Source organism: Nestor notabilis, unplaced genomic scaffold, assembly GCF_000696875.1.
Source record: "Nestor notabilis isolate BGI_N333 unplaced genomic scaffold, ASM69687v1 scaffold3586, whole genome shotgun sequence".
Lineage (NCBI taxonomy): Eukaryota > Metazoa > Chordata > Aves > Psittaciformes > Psittacidae > Nestor > Nestor notabilis.
The window spans coordinates 110,556-128,008 of NW_009934222.1; the positions used below are offsets into that span (position 1 = coordinate 110,556).

Here is a 17,453-nt window from a genome sequence, read left to right on the forward strand (position 1 = left end):
AGGATGGTTGCCTATTTGTTCTCTCTTTTGGTAGACTCAAAGTAAACATTTACATTCAGGAAACCTGCTGCAAAAAGCATTTATTGTTTATGACGATGGCGAGTCTCGGCTCTGACACTTGCCTGAAGCATTCCAGGGCTCTTCTGCTACCGAGGATGACTAAGGACATCACTTTGACTGACTAGATGTGGCAGAAAATCACTTCTCAAAACCCCTTTCCAAGACAGTGCCATACTTGCTGCAATGCTCTAGCAGCTGCACAGACAGCCCTGGGTATGTTAGGGGAAAATACAGTTCAGGTACAGCGTTCCTTCTGGTTCAGTGGGAAGGACCAAGATAACCTAACGTTGTGTGTCATCCCACACAAGAGATGTGTAACCAGTACTGCACACATAAACTAATCAGAGCTAAGGATTAATGCAAGATAAGAAGGTTAGGAAGAAAAAAAGCACTAGTCAAGGAGAGACAGGACTGACCTGCATCAGCAGGCAGCTGAAAAGGAGGAGGCCGAGTGGCACAGAGCGGTAGGCATATGGAAGGTCAGAAAGATAACGGAGCAAAGTCCATTAAAAACCAAATTAAGCTATAAAACCCCTCTTCTGGAAATCAAGCAGTGAAGACTGATAGTTACAGTCCCAACTATGTGGGCTAAAAGGCTGCAACACGACAACTTGGAGAGGGACTTTTTACAAGGCCGCATAGTGATAGGACAACGGGGAATGGATTTAAGCTGGCAAAGGGAACACTTAGATTAGACATTAGGAATAAATTCTTCCCTGTGAGGGTGCTGAGGCGCTGGCACAGGGTACCCAGAGAAGCTGTGGCTGCCCCATCCCTGGCAGTGTTCAAGGCCAGGTTGGACACAGGGGCTTGGAGCAACCTGCTCTAGTGGAAGGTGTCCCTGCCCGGGGCAGGGGTTGGAGCTGGAGGAGCTTTAAGGTCCCCTTCCAACTCAAACTGTTCCAGGATCCTATGATTCTATGAACTCTGGAAATGCAGTGATCAGAACTAAGGGAAGAAATGCAAATGGACAGCCTAAGCTTGTAAGTGCAGAAGAAGGAAGGGAAATGGTCGGTACCAGAAGATCCTGCCTCACCTCTCAGTTCTTTTCACCCTCCACAGCACAGGCTGCCACTGCAAAGCATTCGTTTGGCAGGCTGCAAGAGGGATGCTGTTCGAGTTCTCTAGCTAAGCCTGTCCCCAGACACGCATACCAGGAGTGTCTGCTAAGACTGAGTCTAATAAAACCAAAGTTTGACACAAACTACATTGAAATCCTTTCTGGTTTCAGGCCGGGGGCTGCCATGCAGCTATTGGCAATCTCAGAGCATGCAGGTGAGAACAGGATGGAAAAAAATCATTGAGAAATAAAGCAATTCCCAGTTTCCCAGAGACTCTTTCCATGGAGCAGTGCACAGTCAATGTATGAAGAGTTCACTAGCAAAAACCTTAATGAAATAAAGTTTGGATGTTGGTTTTCTGATGTACATCATCAAAATAGCCTAAGTAAGATTTTTCCCTGAATAGGATCACTCTGGACAAATTGCTTCGGTTATTCTTCTAAGGCTGGAGCACTTGGAAAGGATGGAAAACTGACAGCGTAATAGCTAGGCTAGAAACACAGGAAGTTAACAGGGAAGTCTCAGGAATGCACAAACCCCTTTGCTGACAAGCCCCAAACTTAACCCTGAACTAAAACATTTGCCATTTTTAGTTCTGAGTAGAAAAAACAAGCAAATATAAAAATACCTAATTTCATTAAGATTACTTGAATGTACTTAAATATGCCAAGCTGGTAGGCAAAGTAGGTCACCTGAAGTGCCACCTATAAGTAAAGCCTAAGTAAGACATTCAACTCTCCATTAACACAGCCCTTTGCAATCAGAGAAAGGCGAATGGATTCTGAAGTTCACCTTCACAAGTCATGGATGGCAAGTTTTTCACTAAGTCATCAGCTAACATTAACCAGGAGAACGTTTCTTTTCAATCCAGTTTGCTATTCCTAAAGGATGCAGCAATTTGGGGCCGCAAGAGATGTGGCACCTCCCAGGGTACGCCAAGGGGGCTGAGGCAACCTGGCACGATCTATTTTGACCAGTTGTTGGTAGAAGAAGAGCGAAGGTTAGAAGCTGGGCTGTATCATCATACAGCATCTGTGATGGAGTGCAAATGGCAAAGAGAAGAAGGTCTGAAAGCTGAAAGTCAAGGCCAGCTCTTATGTATTTATTTACACTCGAACGGGGGGAGGATGGGGAGAGGATAGGAGAAGAAAATAAATAATAAAAGAAAGCGCACACAGCTGCCACCCCAACCCCAGACCTCCCATCTGCCACCCACGATTTGCATGTCACCTTCTCCAGGCTCATTTGTACTTCATTAACTGCCATTGACTTAACAAGATTTATGCAAATGACACCATAGGAGCTCACTAACTCCCACTGCAATCAAGTGATTATGTATGTACAATTCTCCACAGCAATGAAAAATTAATACATGACAAGCCCCCTCACCGCTGAGCCGAGCTTCTTGCTTTTATTTTTCTTGTTGTGCTTTTCTTAATTTGAATATGCCCTACTGATAAAGCTTTGGCAGGAGAGCAGCAAACAAAGTCCTCTTCCCTAGCCGCTACAACCCCTAACCCCTCCATGGAACCACGTCATCCTAAACCGAACAGCCTGAACCATGCTGCAAAATACCCAGGCTGTAGAAGCAAGTCTTCACGTTCAGAGAAAGTGGTTCTGAACAGAGGTAGATATTCCAGGCTAAGGCATTCATGCTAAGATGGCTTTAAGGGCAGGATTAGCAATGCTAAAGGAGACAGCTTCAGTATTTTTAGTTTAAGTGTCTCTTTCCGAGAAGTACAAAACTTTCTATTGATTTTAACTTCGGGCTAACACCGTTCCAGACATTTTCTGTCTTTATTTGATCAGGAGAAGGTATTGAAATAGCAAGTGAGGCTTTTTTCCTTCTTTTTTTTTCCCCTGAAGATTATTGCATTTGCAGAGCTCAGAGGATGCTGAAAGCACCGTGGGCCTACAAGGAACCTGGAGAAGAGCTTGGCTGAACACAAGCCAGCGAGAAGAAATCCTTCATTAACTTCAAGTAGTCACCAGCAGCATCTAAAGAAAACAGGAAAGTTGTGGTGCTTCACAGACCAGCCCGGAAAGAGCATTTGTTTGAGCCGACCACACGTTACACACAAAGGGAGTTATTAGACCTGTGGGTGCAGGGAGGGGGAACACTTCCATAGCAGATTATCTGCTAGAAGACTTGGTGAAAGGAGAAGGAGAAGCCAGAAGTACAGTAGCCAGGCTGCGATTCCAGTCCAGTGTTATATCTCAGACAGGAGGAGAAGAAAGTGATCATTTAACCTCCAAGACAAGCGAGTAAAAGAAGAGCCAGCCTCTAAGCAAGGTTAAAAAGTTACCTAAATTAAATATACTTAAAATGGGCTACAAGAAACCTGGAGAGGGGCTTTGGACAAGGGCCTGGAGGGACAGCACAAGGGGAATGGCTTGAACCTGCCAGAGGGGAGGTTGAGATGAGCTCTTGGGCAGAAGCTCTTCCCTGTGAGGGTGCTGAGGCGCTGGCACAGGGTGCCCAGAGAAGCTGTGGCTGCCCCATCCCTGGCAGTGTTCAAGGCCAGGTTGGACACAGGGGCTTGGAGCAACCTGCTCTAGTGGAAGGTGTCCCTGCCCGGGGCAGGGGTTGGAGCTGGAGGAGCTTTAAGGTCCCTTCAACCCAAACCAGTCCGGGATTCAGTGATTTCAGGTGTGCTGATACCACTGTGCACACAGAAGGTGTTTGTACCTCCCTGGAAAAATGCCCTTCCCGAAAAACTCTTCACTCACCTGAACGGTGTTTTGGCAGAAGTTAACAGTCAGATGTTTAAAACATGCCTGACTCTCCCTGCCTACGTTTTTGGGTTTCTGCTGGGAGAGGAAGGTTTCTCAGAACTGTTTTATATGGATTAGCCCAATAAAACCGTATTTAGCAGTGCAGTGAGAAGTGATTTTTAACATTTTGAAAGGACAGAAAGAATAAGAACATTAACTCTTCTTGACCAGACTGCTTTGCGTCATGGGCATACCTCTGAAGGAGCAAGTTCTACCTATGTCACAGAGTGGTTTGGGTTGCTATTTTGTAATGACATGGTTTTCAACGGAGAACACAAAATCCACTCTATTTGAACTTCAACCATAACTTTGGGTTTGTTCAGGGCTTTTTTCAGGAGGGTGGGAGGGGCAGTGTAAATCTGCTCATAAGCTCAACCAACACAACTGAAGCACTTATCTACTAGTAGGAGCTTGGACTTCTGCCTTGCACCAGAAGCACACCCTTGCCAGCAGCCCTTATGAAGTATTGCTGGCAGGCACATGGAGTAAGAACCCACAGAGAACAAAACAATGTACTGACGTAACAGATAGTAAATAGGCCTCGTCACTCTATGCTTACGAAGATGTCCCAAAGACGTAGTAGAGGAGTGTGTGCATGAAGCTGGCAAAGGCATTTTGCTCAAGAGCAGCTTGAAAAAGTCTGAGGATGTTTAGCACAACTGGAGGTGACCCCAGTAGCATGGGGTAGGGCAGTGAAGTGACTTCCAGGCTATTAGGACAAACACTGGAAAATGGGCTGGCAGAAAGATCAAAAAGAAGAACCTTTTAATGATATCATGATGCCAGAGAGGGACTCCTCATCAGGGACTGGAGCAATAGGACAAGGAGTGATGGGTTCAAACTGAAACAGAGGAAGTTCAGGTTAGATCTAAGGAAGAAGTTCTTTACAGTGAGGGTGCTGAGGTGCTGCAATGGATTGCCCAAGGACTGCTCCATCCCTGGCAGTGTTCAAGGCCAGGTTGGATGGAGTCTTGGGTGACATGGTTTAGTGTGAGATGTCCCTGCCCATGGCAGGGGTTGGACCTAGATGATCTTAAGGGCCTTTCCAACCCAAACCATTCTGTGATTCTATGATTCTACAGCTTGCATTCAACTTCCTGAAACCAGGTTTCTCTTTTCATTCCCAAGTGTCCCAAGTAAAACATGATAAGAGAGAATGGCTTCAGTCTACACCAGGGGAGGTTTAGACTGGATATTAGGAAATATTTCTTCACTGAAAGGGTGCTCAGGCATTGGAACAGGCTGCCCAGGGCAGTGCTGGAGTCACCATCCCTGGAGGTACTTTAAAGACGTGCAGATGTGCACTTAGGGACACAGTTTAGTGGTGGACTGGGCAAGTGCAGGTTTACAATTGGACTTGATGATCTTAATGGTCTTTTCCAACCTGACTGTGATTCCCTGGCCATCTGCCACAGAAACATCTCACGATGGAAGGGGCTTCTCACTGTAAGCAGCACGGTAACATGACATCCTACAATTTTTAGGCCAAAAAAGTTCCTTTCCACAGTTAACACATAAAAGATCTCACCTCAATCTCCCCTCTGGCAGGTTAGAGCCATTCCCCCTTGGCCTGTCCCTGCAGGCCCTTGTCCAAAGCCCCTCTCCAGGTTTCTTGCAGCCCCTTTACGTACTGGAGCTGCTCTAAGGTCTCCCTGAAGACTGCTCACAAGGTAGAAAACCTGTGAACTCCAAAATCCTTTCTCTTGAGGTATAAGTACGATGGGAAACACCACTGAGAGCAGCCCCACTATGGCACTGAGTACCCTTCACCCTCCCCTAGCACCGTTCAAAGTCTTGACGAAGAGGATGTATCTGCTGACCTCAGACCTGCTCAAATATTTGCTGCTAATTCCTTGTCTGTGACAAAATGCACTCACCAGAATTGGGAATAATAACAAAAAGCCCACCAAGTAGATGCTGCAGGGGGAATTTTTCAATACAGACAGTGAGGAGACTGGAACGGGTATTTCGTTACAACGTGGTGTAGTGCAATCACACTTTAAATGCTTCTCTTACAATAATCTTCCAGCAAGTGCATATTTAATCAGATTAATTTCATACAACAGCATTTCAGAAAAGAACAGCATGGATGCCTTGAATAAATATTGACAAGTGTAATCCTCAGTTTTTCATTCTCAGCTGCATTCACAGACACTTTTGGTTAATTACCATTACCCAACAGAGTTCCAGCCGGTCTAACCCATCTCATACCATACAAAAGCTGTGCAAAAAAACCCTGTAGCCTGTTTTAAATGCCTGGAATCTCCTCCCCTGAATGCAGAGCCAAATACTGAGCTGTTCTGCTTTCAAACTGCTCTGCTCAATTGCAGTGTGTTTGATTAAAATTTGCCTACTAGAGATTCAGAAGCACGACAGCACTTTTGCTGCCTAATGGTCCCTAAAGGTCTTTTTAACTGCCTTTAATAAGGAAAATCACTGCAAACAGGTCTCTCCCTCACCCCCCAAAAGAAATAAAACCCCAAAACGCAGAAACAGGAGACCGAGGGCTACCTGGCAAGATGAAGTATGGGCTGAAGAAGAGGCAAATGGCCCTCTGAAGGGTAAGAAAGCCACCAAAGGAAATGGGAAACAACCATGTGAGAAGAAAATAAGCTCCCGTCCCTCAGCACTTTTGCTGTCTCCAGCAAAGTAACTCACATGAAAGTAAATACTTGCAAACGCTGTCACAGAAGCTGTTTGTGAAGCACCCTATCCAAACGTGTTCTAAACCGTGTGATTTCAGTGTAATCTGATTTGAGAAAGAAAATGATCTCATTCACCCCAACCCTTCACGTCAGATGCCGGCGTTGCTTTTGCCTTTCAAAGGAGTGTTCACAACTCCAATTTAGCATTGAGTTTCCGGGCTAATGAAAGTGCATCCAGGCTAGTAAAGCAGACCAAAACAAATCCTTGAATTCAAGTCCTGTTGTGTAATGAGGAAGTTTAATTAAGGCCACACATTACAGCTGTAAACGTTCTCTTATATAATAAGGTCTAAATGAAACTGAACCTAATCAAAGTTACAATTCCTTCATTAGCAAATTACAAACAAGAGCACACAGCTGACACACCGGCTCTGATTATCACAACTAATTGCCTCGTTGTTACAAACCAGCCTGAAACTGTGTTCAGATGTCCGTCTGCAGTAGCAAATTAGGGCCACATCAGGCTATTTCTGCGATCACAAGGGGCTCTTGTAGAGCGATCTGATTTACCCTGCCGACTGGCAGCGCACAGCCCAATCAAAGCCCCCTCTACAAAGGCCGCTTTGAAGCCAGCACAGCCTAGAAACCCGCTCCATATGCAGGCCGGCAGACTGCACTTCATTAGGCCTGTTGTCACATTTTCCCTCTTCTTATTCTAATGATCCTATTTTAATACACATAGGAACCTCTCCTAATTGATGTCAAGTGAGTGACTTCCACATTCATCACCGGAGCACATCAAACACGTCTTGGCGCACGGGCCGCCATCAGAGTGTTTAAGACCCGAGGTGTGTCTCCAACTATGGAAAGCAGGGGGAAAAAAAATAAAGAGGAAATAAAAAAAGCAGTATTTCAGCATTACCTGTTTAATTGGGATTGCGCGACCGCTTCCGATGCTGTCTGTTCTGCTCTCCAGGACCTTCTTCTCTTTGTCTGGGTCACTCCCTTTCCGAGACTGTAGAGCGAAAAGAAAGTTTATGCTCCATTAAATGCAGCACTTCATAGAGGACACTTCCCCCCCACACACCTTTTTTTTAAGCAATTAAAAAAGGAAGTATTTTGCCACATAAATAGAGTCCCAAAGGCCACGAGTTAGAACCTGCAGAAGTACACAACCGAATGCTGAAATCTGCCTGTCATGTTCACCCGTGCGCTAGTTTGAAATGGCGTTTGGGTTTAAACAGCTCTCACTGCCTGAAGATCCCGCAGATCAGAGGACGTGTTTCTGAAGTTTCCAATCACAGCTCCAAAGAGGAATGAAGGTGCCAGCTTCTCATTAAAACAGGCGATACATACGTGCATACATTTAACTTGCATCCGCGTGGGTTTTAGAAATGCGACTTTTACGATGCTGGTTTTGATCATACAGACTTTAACTTGTTATTTTCGTCTACTTTTGGATGGTCAGAAAGTTGGAATTGCAAGAAAAGGGAGTGACTGATGCTGACAAAAAGTTACCTGAACGCAATGAAGAAACATCAGCATGAGGGAAATGTAACCAATGTTTAAAGCTCGAATTGCCCGATCTTGGCTATGTGTAACGCTACAATTGCCCTAGGAATAAGGTCACGGTGCTTACTTCATCTATAAAGTTAGATGGGAAGGTTAAGGTGTGATTCAGATTCCAGTCTGATATCGTGAAAGAACGCACGAGCATAATGAATTTGACAGATTTACTTTATTACAAAAAGAAGACCCGAGAGTCATCCTCCTTAATAACTGAACTGACAAGTGACAACTTCACTCCATTACTTTTCAATAGGAACATTACTCACACAATATTGAAAATGGGAAAACATTTTCATGTGCTTTTCAAATCAGAGATGATATATGAAAGGAGTACATTTGTGATGTCCAGTACCATAATGGGAAGTTAATGAAAATCAGGGAGACGCAAGATCCCGCTTTTCCTATTCAGTGGAAAAAGAGGTTTGAAAAGCACTGAAATCGGGAGAACAGCAAGGACTGGGGATAACTAATACCCATTTGCCATATTATATGAAGGGGTGCAAGGAAGAAAAAGAAAATCCCTAAAGCAGTTGCCTTCGGGCACGAGAGGAGGGAAGGGGAGGGAGAAAACCCATGAAGGAGGACTTTAAGAAGCACCATTCTAAGCAACACATTTACCCAGCAGGGATCCCGTGCTGCTTTCCCTGCTCTGCCGGGAACAGGCTCCTATCACTAGTTACTATGGTTCGGGGCTATGGAATGACGTGCTGGGGAATTAAACAAAGAATAAATGAAAGAAAGCAAAACAAGTGGGAGGGGTGAAATCCAGTGTTCAGGATAACTATTGTTCCTCGTCCTTCAAGCCAGATTTCTGAATCTGAAAGTGCCACTTCCCAATAATAAGAGGTAAAACAATGCATCAATGGCGCAAAGCGCCCGTCAGTGACATCTTAAAGAAACTCACTGAAGGTACCAAATCCTTGGGAGGGAAGTTGTCAACCTGAATGTTTCTTTTTTTTCCTATTTGGCTTTTTACCAGAAAGGATCCTGCCTCTGAAAAACAAGCTCAAGATCCACGCACTCTTCTTCATGTTTAGGTTTAAATCATCACGTCTTCCATTCCACACAAGTAACTGCGTCCCGAAATAACCATTGCACATAGAAGGGAAATACCTATATGCAAACCACTGCCAAATGCCAGAAGTAGAGAAATGTAGGAATTTATTAGGTAAGTTCTGTTCTAGCTGCTTGCAATCACATTTTCAAGGGGAAACTCTTAGCTGGTTCCACTATTTACAAAGATAAATTGTGCACTTAAATAGAGATACGTTCCCATCTTTTATGCTTTTGTACCTATGACACACACAATGCATCTTACATCCTATAGCATAGAAAAAAACAGCCTCTGAACCATACTGGACCAACATTAGCTAGGACTTTTTCTGATGTCACATCTACACATTAAGTAGTTTCATTTAAAACTTCATTCAAGCCCAAAAAAACCCAAACATCTGCATGAATATAATCTGACTCATTTCCCCTTTGCACTAGAAGTCATACACAGACTGAAAACATAACATCTTACCCAAGTTACGTCTGGGGAATAAGATTCAGTCCCAGAGGGATACAGAATCCAGTCCTGAGAGACCCAGAGGCGAGGAAACCAATCTCTACTAGTGGAAACCGAGACAGAGAGTTCATCTGAACTTCTTTACAAGTCATGCTCATATTTCACACTGATGTAAGACAGGTAATATTGAATATGGGAAAGGAGATGCTCTTAACAGTATCACAGGTTCATTCACCCCACACTGGACTGTTCACAGGGTTACAATCAGCTCTTTGCTGAAGTGGACCTCATGCACATGTCCCCTGTGCTAGACACTATTATTTAGCTGTCCGTGTTACTACACTGCACAAAACAGAAGACATTCACCCTTCTGCTAATATTCGAGCTATTTTATCACCTAACTACAAAGTCAGCTATTGCATCAATAGCTCTACAGCAAATACTGATATTCAAAGTCAGAAGGATCAGATACTGCATTTAATGCACTTAAACATGACCATGCTGCAAATTCTCAAGCCTATTCCCACTTCAAAGCTGCAACTGATTAAAAAAAAAATCAGATCTGTTTTCTACTTCAGCCAATTTTCTTCCAACACTAAAAGGTCTTCATGTAGGAAACTACCTATGCTAGATCACAAGGGGTAATTTGCAATTAAACAGAAATAGATTTGCCTCTGGAAGTGAGAAAGGCATAAGTAACAGGCTCGGAAAGAAGCACAGCAAGAAACCCAGAGCTAAACACTGAAGTATTTTGATGACACACTGTTCATAGCTAGACAGAAAATGCTGGTCATCTCTTCATTCAATTAAAGGATTGCGGGTCATAACTTGGCTGATATGGCATGAAACCTGGGGTACAGCAGGGCCAGTGTTAACTACGTCAGGACGTGGATTACAGGGCAAGTCATTACACAGCATTCAGTATGCCCAGGTCTTAAAAGACAGAACTAATTCTGAGAAGTCCAATTACCAGATCTCTTTCCACAGGACATGTTTCCCCCCAAATTCCCCCTGGTTATGAGACATTAAGACAACGATCAACATCCTCCCATTGTAGTAAATTTGTTTCTCACTGTGCTATTAATTATCAGAAGCCAGAGCTGTAGCCTATTTATTCATAGCAGAAGCAGCCGAGTTCCTCATCTTCTCAAACCTTTGCTGCAGATAGGTGTTATTTTTTTCTCCATTCACTTTCTCACATTTACACTTACTCCAGTGTAAAACATCCCCTGTTTCCCAAAGGTCAACAACATCCATACAGCCCTTGGAGCATTATATGCATCCTTCAGACCAGGCTCGGTCGGCGAATGCTTTTGCCGGATGCTGGCTGGAGCATCACGGCTGGATTCCCAGAGGTATGACTCTGCTGGCAGTTTCCGGGCTGATACTGACATCTAGTGGGGTTAGTAACTCCTAAGTATGCCCCATCAGCAGCGAGTATTCTCACCAACAGCAGGAAATCCACACGATTCCTATAGAACTAGCATCAAAATGGGATGCTTTTCCACACGCTGCTCATTTTTGCCTCTTTTATTGCTTTGCATCTAGACATTTGCACCTCGAGACAAACGTGTGGTTTGCATTCCTTTGTAGGAGTTTAAAAGATCTCATTTGAAATCAAAATATCACTGTGGGGATGGACACATGAAATAGGATCACTGGGGCTCCATGCTGTGCCACTCAGCGCTCCAAAATGAGGACAAAACTTTCTCCCTGCTGAAGGCCGAGAGGTCAGATTTTGTTTAGAGTACAAGGAAACGGTTTTCCTGGTTTTGTCTGTGGTTCCCTGGATACAACCACGGAGCAAGCTAGCTTTGGGAAGCAAACGTGACATCGCCTTTGGAATAAACCCCCATAAACTCTTTACGATGATAAGGAGGCCGTGGCTTTCTGAACGCAACCAACACGTAGCTACAACCACCACAGGGCTTCAGGTGAGCCCACAGGAATTCTGTGTTTGCTATAAAACATGTGAAGTGTCAGAAACCTGCTTACAAAACCCCAGTTACACACGGGATACAATCCCAAGGCTTTCAGCAAGACTGCTAAACTGAGGAAATCATCACTCAAGGCTTCATTATCATCTCCCAAACTACTTACGCATAACAAAGGCTTATTATATCGGACCACTCAAGCTTCCTATTTAGTACATTTTTTCTGCCTCTGAATGAAGCAAAGAAACAGATGGCTTGGGAAGAAAAAATCTCCATCATCTCTCTTACCCCCGGAAAATAAAAGTGAGTTGACACTGTAGAGTAATACAAATAGCACGGGGTAGTTACTTTGTGGGACAGCATGGTACTCCCATGGAAAACCTGGAGACTTCTCTACAAACACAGGAGACCTCACAAGGGAGCCCTGAGTCAGCAGCATAAGGGCAGGACTGGGGAGCAGAGGTCTTTGATGGCTGCCAAACCAGGGAATCTAGACAGGTCTGAGAATTAAAGTCAGACAAAGGCTTCAGAACTCAACTGTAGATTCACTTGTTTTACTGCAATTCCCAATAGGATAACTTTGTTTTAGTTAGCTTCTGTTCAAGTCCTCAAACAGAACCACCCCGTGCTAATTCTAAGATGCTTTTGAGCCTGCAGATTCATCCCCACACTCCTCTCTGGATTAGACCACCTCAATTCCACAGGGTTGAAGTTCAGGCCACCACCACAGAGCACTATGTATAATACAGCAACAGTCTCTTCCTTGGCTCACTCACCGTGAAGAGGTTGGATCGGCGCTTGGACTGTTTACGGACAGGAGTTGGTGTGTTGGCAGTGGGAGGAACATCAATCCGTAGCTCCTTCTGGCTGGTGCTTGGAGTTGATGGGACAGAGGAGGAATAATCACTTAAACTCCCTCCTCCATTACTGGTCTGCAAGGATTAAAGTTAGTTTTAAACAGTGATATGCTGCTTTCAAGAAGTTACAATCCCCAGCTGTACCTTACTTAAGTCCTGACACACGGAACAGCAGCCTAGGCTCAGGAGCGCAGTGGGACTGCTCTACTGCCACTTTTCCACACATTCCTATTCTGAGCCCTTTCAATATTTTCCTTGCCATTACTTTTTGAGAACACAGCTAGTTCTGCTGCTATGGAATGGAGGGTTTCATCCTACACAATACAACCCAGCTGGATAGAAACCCTTTCATTTGGTTTATTAGTATATGAGTAAGCAAAACATCGGGGAAAGTCTGTAAATTCTGCTTTTCTACTTTAAAATCCCCAATTCTGCCCCAAACCTAAGTAAAAAGCATTTAGTGCCATAGAACTGCATAGCTGGGCTTGATCCTAATCTGGAGACATCCATTCACTGAAGTTAATTCAATGTCGTAACATGGCGACTACAGGGAGAGATAGGTTCCCAACCCATTTGCTGAAGCCATTGGTACAGAGATCCACAACTTGAAAGGAAGACATTCCAATTTATTCCAAGTAGCCAGAACTGTAAAGTTACATCATAGTCTTGAAAGAAAGAAACCACTTAGCCCATAAAGCAACGAATGAACTGAGGCAGGGAGTCACTAATAGCAGGAAGGTGAGGAGACTGGACAGAATGAAAAGAACCAAAAGGTGAAGAACAACAAAGTCACTTTGTTGTTGTATTTAATTACTACTACACATAACATAAATGAGTACTAAAGCATAATTAAAAAGAATATGGAAGTAGTCTGGAAAGGCAAAATGACAGAGTTTGAGGTTTCTTCCCTATGGATAGAAGTATACCCTTTGAGGATGTAGGGGGAGCGACAGCACAAGGGGTGATGGGTTCAAACAGGGGGAGGTCAGGTTGGATCTAAGGCAGAAGCTCTTCCCTGTGAGGGTGCTGAGGCGCTGGCACAGGGTGCCCAGAGAAGCTGTGGCTGCCCCATCCCTGGCAGTGTTCAAGGGCAGGTTGGACACAGGGGCTTGGAGCAACCTGCTCTAGTGGAAGGTGTCCCTGCCCGGGGCAGGGGTTGGAGCTGGAGGAGCTTTAAGGTCCCTTCAACCCAAACCAGTCTGTGGTTGTATGATTCTATGATATAATGTACATGCTGATGGGGGACTGGTGCAGGGCAAAGGAGGAGAGTTCTGCAACGCTGCTGGTGAAAAGCTCATCAGAAGAGCAGCAGTGGGGAAGGCTCTGGACAACAACCCCCACGTATCTTATGGGGGGGCAAGATAAAGGTCTGTGATGCACACAGAAAGGTGTAAAAACAGATTTAGAGCAGCCAACTCTCCTAAAAGAAGTGAGGAAAGAAGGTAAGAGGGTATTTCCAGGATGCTTGAGGAGGATAACACTTAACCTGTTGTTGGTCTCATCTTAATTGCTGTAGGTAGGAATTCTGTGGGTAAAGTTGATCAAAAGGGAAAGCACTCCAATGCCTACTCTTCCTCATTGCTCCTACACCACTGACTGGTCCTACACGTGCACAAAGCTGCCATACAGGGGAGGCACCAGCTGTATGACAGGACTTCTCACTTCTCACACACACCTTGGAAGTCAGCGTACGGACCGGAATCTCAAGTTGCAAGCAGTCAAGATGAAACCTCTAAAGGAGAACCAAGTAAGAGACAACCCTTTGTCCAGCTGAAGTCTCTATTAATGATTTCAAGTCCTCTTCTGATTCCTCCAGCTTTGCCAAATTGTCCTTTTTTTTTTTTTACTTCTAAATTCAAGAAGCAAAGGATAAAAGGAAGAGGTAGGAGACAAGGGCCAACCAATACTGATGGAAATACAGGAACACCACATCTGCAAGCACTGTTTCTCTGTAAACAACCACTTGTTCCTCAGCCCATTTCCATGTGACAAAATAGGACTGAGAATACAGCAAATGAGCTTTTTGATGGAGAAACTTCATTTCTTGTGGCCTAACAGAGAAGGGCCTGCAGAAACACCCACTGACTCTGTGGAAGTCAGAGATGCCCTCTCCAAACCACCACAGGAAAGACTCTTGCACAAAAAAGGCATGCCAAAACATGCACCTGGGAGCCTCAAAGTGATTGCCAGATGTTTGCTGAAGTTCTAATAGCCAATCACTTGGAAAATGAGTACTAAACCCACTGGCCATGTCAGAGATGAGGAGGGTGAGGTGGAAGCCTTAAAAAGTTGGGTCACGAAAGAAGGGGTAGGAGGAGAACATCTGGAAACTCATGTTTTACTACTGTAAAACAGCATTAGGAACCAGAGATGTTGATGTCAAAGAATGGCTTTCAGACTAGAATGGTGAGAACTTAGTGTGCCCACTCTGCCATGGCTGAACCAAACCGGGGTGGGGAAAATGAGGGAGAAGGAAATCTAAGGAAGAAACCACGAATGGGAAAAGGCACGGAGCACATTTAAGATTAAACTATGCAGCTGCAAGGCTCACCCAAGGAGGTGACACTAAATGATGAAGGTGGTGGAGAAAAGAAAGAGCACGACAGGGTTATGCCTCAAAACACTTAGAAGAAGCCTGTTTTACAGAAAGGAGAGGAACAAAGCAAGAAGATTCAGATGGACACTGACGACAGGATTTGAACCACAAGCTGTTGAAACATAGAAGGGTACAGCTCTGTTCTGTCCCATAATATTGATCCGGGTGATAACTATGCACCAAAAGCTTCCCACGTACAGCACAAAAAGGATTCCCTCAAATTCTACCTTTTCCATCTTTCATCATTTTAGAGCATCATTTTAGACTTCTTGACATGAGACACTTTCTTCTGGATTTGTAAGTGATGTATTTTCCAGGAATGAGTAACTCCTAAAGGAAACCACACATATGTTGGGCGTTCTAGTCCCCAAAGCCAAGTATTTCTACAGAGACACCTTTTAGCACACGAAAGGAGTCCCGTGGGCAGTTATTTCTTTTCACACATACTAACTCCACTGGATTTTCAACTTCTTTAGTTTCAAAATAGGCTGTATGGAATCACTGGCTGGACAAAAAATACCATCTATTTAAAGAAAGGATTTACAAGTGGAAAAGGTCAAGGTCTCCAGAGAAGAAAAGCACAGCTACCAGTAACCAACAAGCTCCAACTCCTATTGAAGGTGCCAAAAATTAGCAAAGGTATAAAACCATGTGGGTGCTCTGAAACACCTCCGTAGAGAGAATAGGTTTGACAAGAAAGAGCTCAGGCATGACTTCCAAAATACAGCCTGCACAGACAAGAGTAGTACCAAATGCAACCAGACAAGATATTCTTGGTAACATCTGAGCTTAATGCACTGCTGAAGGAAACAAAAGGTGGTGAGTGGTGTGTGTCAGGTTGGTTGCTTGCAGCAAGTCTCAGGACCTTGCCATGTTAAGATTGTAGAGATCAGGTTCCTGCCATTGGTATGCAAGTGCTTAATGAGAAGTTCACTGGAGTGAAGTACAGGATTTAGGACACGTGGCAATAACTATAATTCACAGAAATTAATGTTTGTCTCAGTTCATAAATATCAAGGCAGTGCATCTGAAGAACAATCTTCCCTACAGCACCTGTAATCCAACATGAATCTAATACAAACCCTGACTGCAGACAAACTGGTCAACTTGGTGGCAGTCAAAAGCAATGAAATAAGCACTCAAATACCCACTGGGACATTACACAGCTTAATGTTACCTTCTCAAACAAGTCTTTCCATTGAGCTGCTCTCAAGTTTTGGACATACCTGAGATGTCAGCAGAAAGGGCCATTTTGGAGCCACTGCTCTAACCAGAGCCATGGCAAGAAGGACAGAGGTCACTAATGACTCTAGGGAAGGAAACTATCAGCCTCGGTACAACCATTCAGAGATACATCCTTGTTTGCTTTTCTGGGGTGACAGACTGTCCCGTCCTCATTAAGGCAGCATGTCCACTCTCAAACTTGTTTGGCTTGTGGACATACACAGAACAACCTTGTCTTTCCTTCCTGCTAGGAAGATACGGAGCCTGGTGATGGTCAGTGAACTTCAGCGCACCCACAGCGAAACCCCTGAAGGCCTTTCATTTCAGGGAGATGTTATTTCTAGAACGTACCTTGTGTGAATGGCCAGTACACCAGTTACAGAAATGTGTATAACTTGGGTATCTAGACAGGCTTCTAGCTTTGTTGTCACATAGATAGATGCTGTAAAACACCTCAAGGTCATGGCAGCAAGCTCGAACTTAGCGGACTGTGTTGTTACCAGCCAAGAATAACTCAGATGAAGCTATCAACCCGGCATAACTTGACCAAGTAGGTCCATTCAATGCAGCTACCTCAAAGGCAGTCACTGCCAATGAAAGTATTAAAGCCTGGAATGAGATTGCCCAGAGAAGCCGTGGCTGCCCCATCCCTGGCAGTGTTCAAGGCCAGGTTGGACACAGGGGCTTGGAGCAACCTGCTCTAGTGGAAGGTGTCCCTGCCCGGGGCAGGGGTTGGAGCTGGAGGAGCTTTAAGGTCCTTTCCAACACAAACCAGGCTGGGATTCTGTGAGTGTAACATCAGGGAAGAGGAAAGCAGACAGATCAAAAAGCACCAAGAGAATGTGAAGAAAACTGAAGAGAAACTGACATATTCAAAGAAGTGTTCTCAGTGAGATCACTAAGAACATGTAATTAGCCAAAGATGTGACAATAGATGGCAATAACAGTGGCACAACTGAGTTAGAAACTGGCAAAATCTGAGAGAAGACCCAAGTCTGAATTTGAAGTTTAAGAGACTTTAGAAAGAACAAGGAATCAATGGGCTTAACCAAAACTAACAGAAGCACCTTACTGTGGTCCTGTGAAGATGAAGAAGGGAAGTAAAAGTAGACAAACAAATGAGTGTTGCCACTGGAGTCCTGGAGAATGGACTTCCAGATGTACTTGTGTACTGCACATGAATGAAGGGGAATATATACACACATATATATATATATATATA

The 17,453-nt window shown here is 44.4% G+C and overlaps 1 protein-coding gene across 1 annotated transcript in view; it reads right to left on the bottom strand.

Annotated features, from left to right (window-relative positions):
- LOC104407837 (arf-GAP with GTPase, ANK repeat and PH domain-containing protein 1-like) overlaps window positions 1-12,486 on the bottom strand; it is a gene marked incomplete at both ends in the record, with an annotated part of 89,858 nt that extends 77,372 nt beyond the window's left edge. Inside the window, 2 exons of the mRNA XM_010017221.1 lie at window positions 7,464-7,556; window positions 12,331-12,486. Of these exons, the coding sequence (XP_010015523.1) occupies window positions 7,464-7,556; window positions 12,331-12,486 (249 nt within the window). The remainder of the gene's footprint in view (window positions 1-7,463; window positions 7,557-12,330) is intronic.
- Window positions 12,487-17,453: the final 4,967 nt, after the last annotated feature.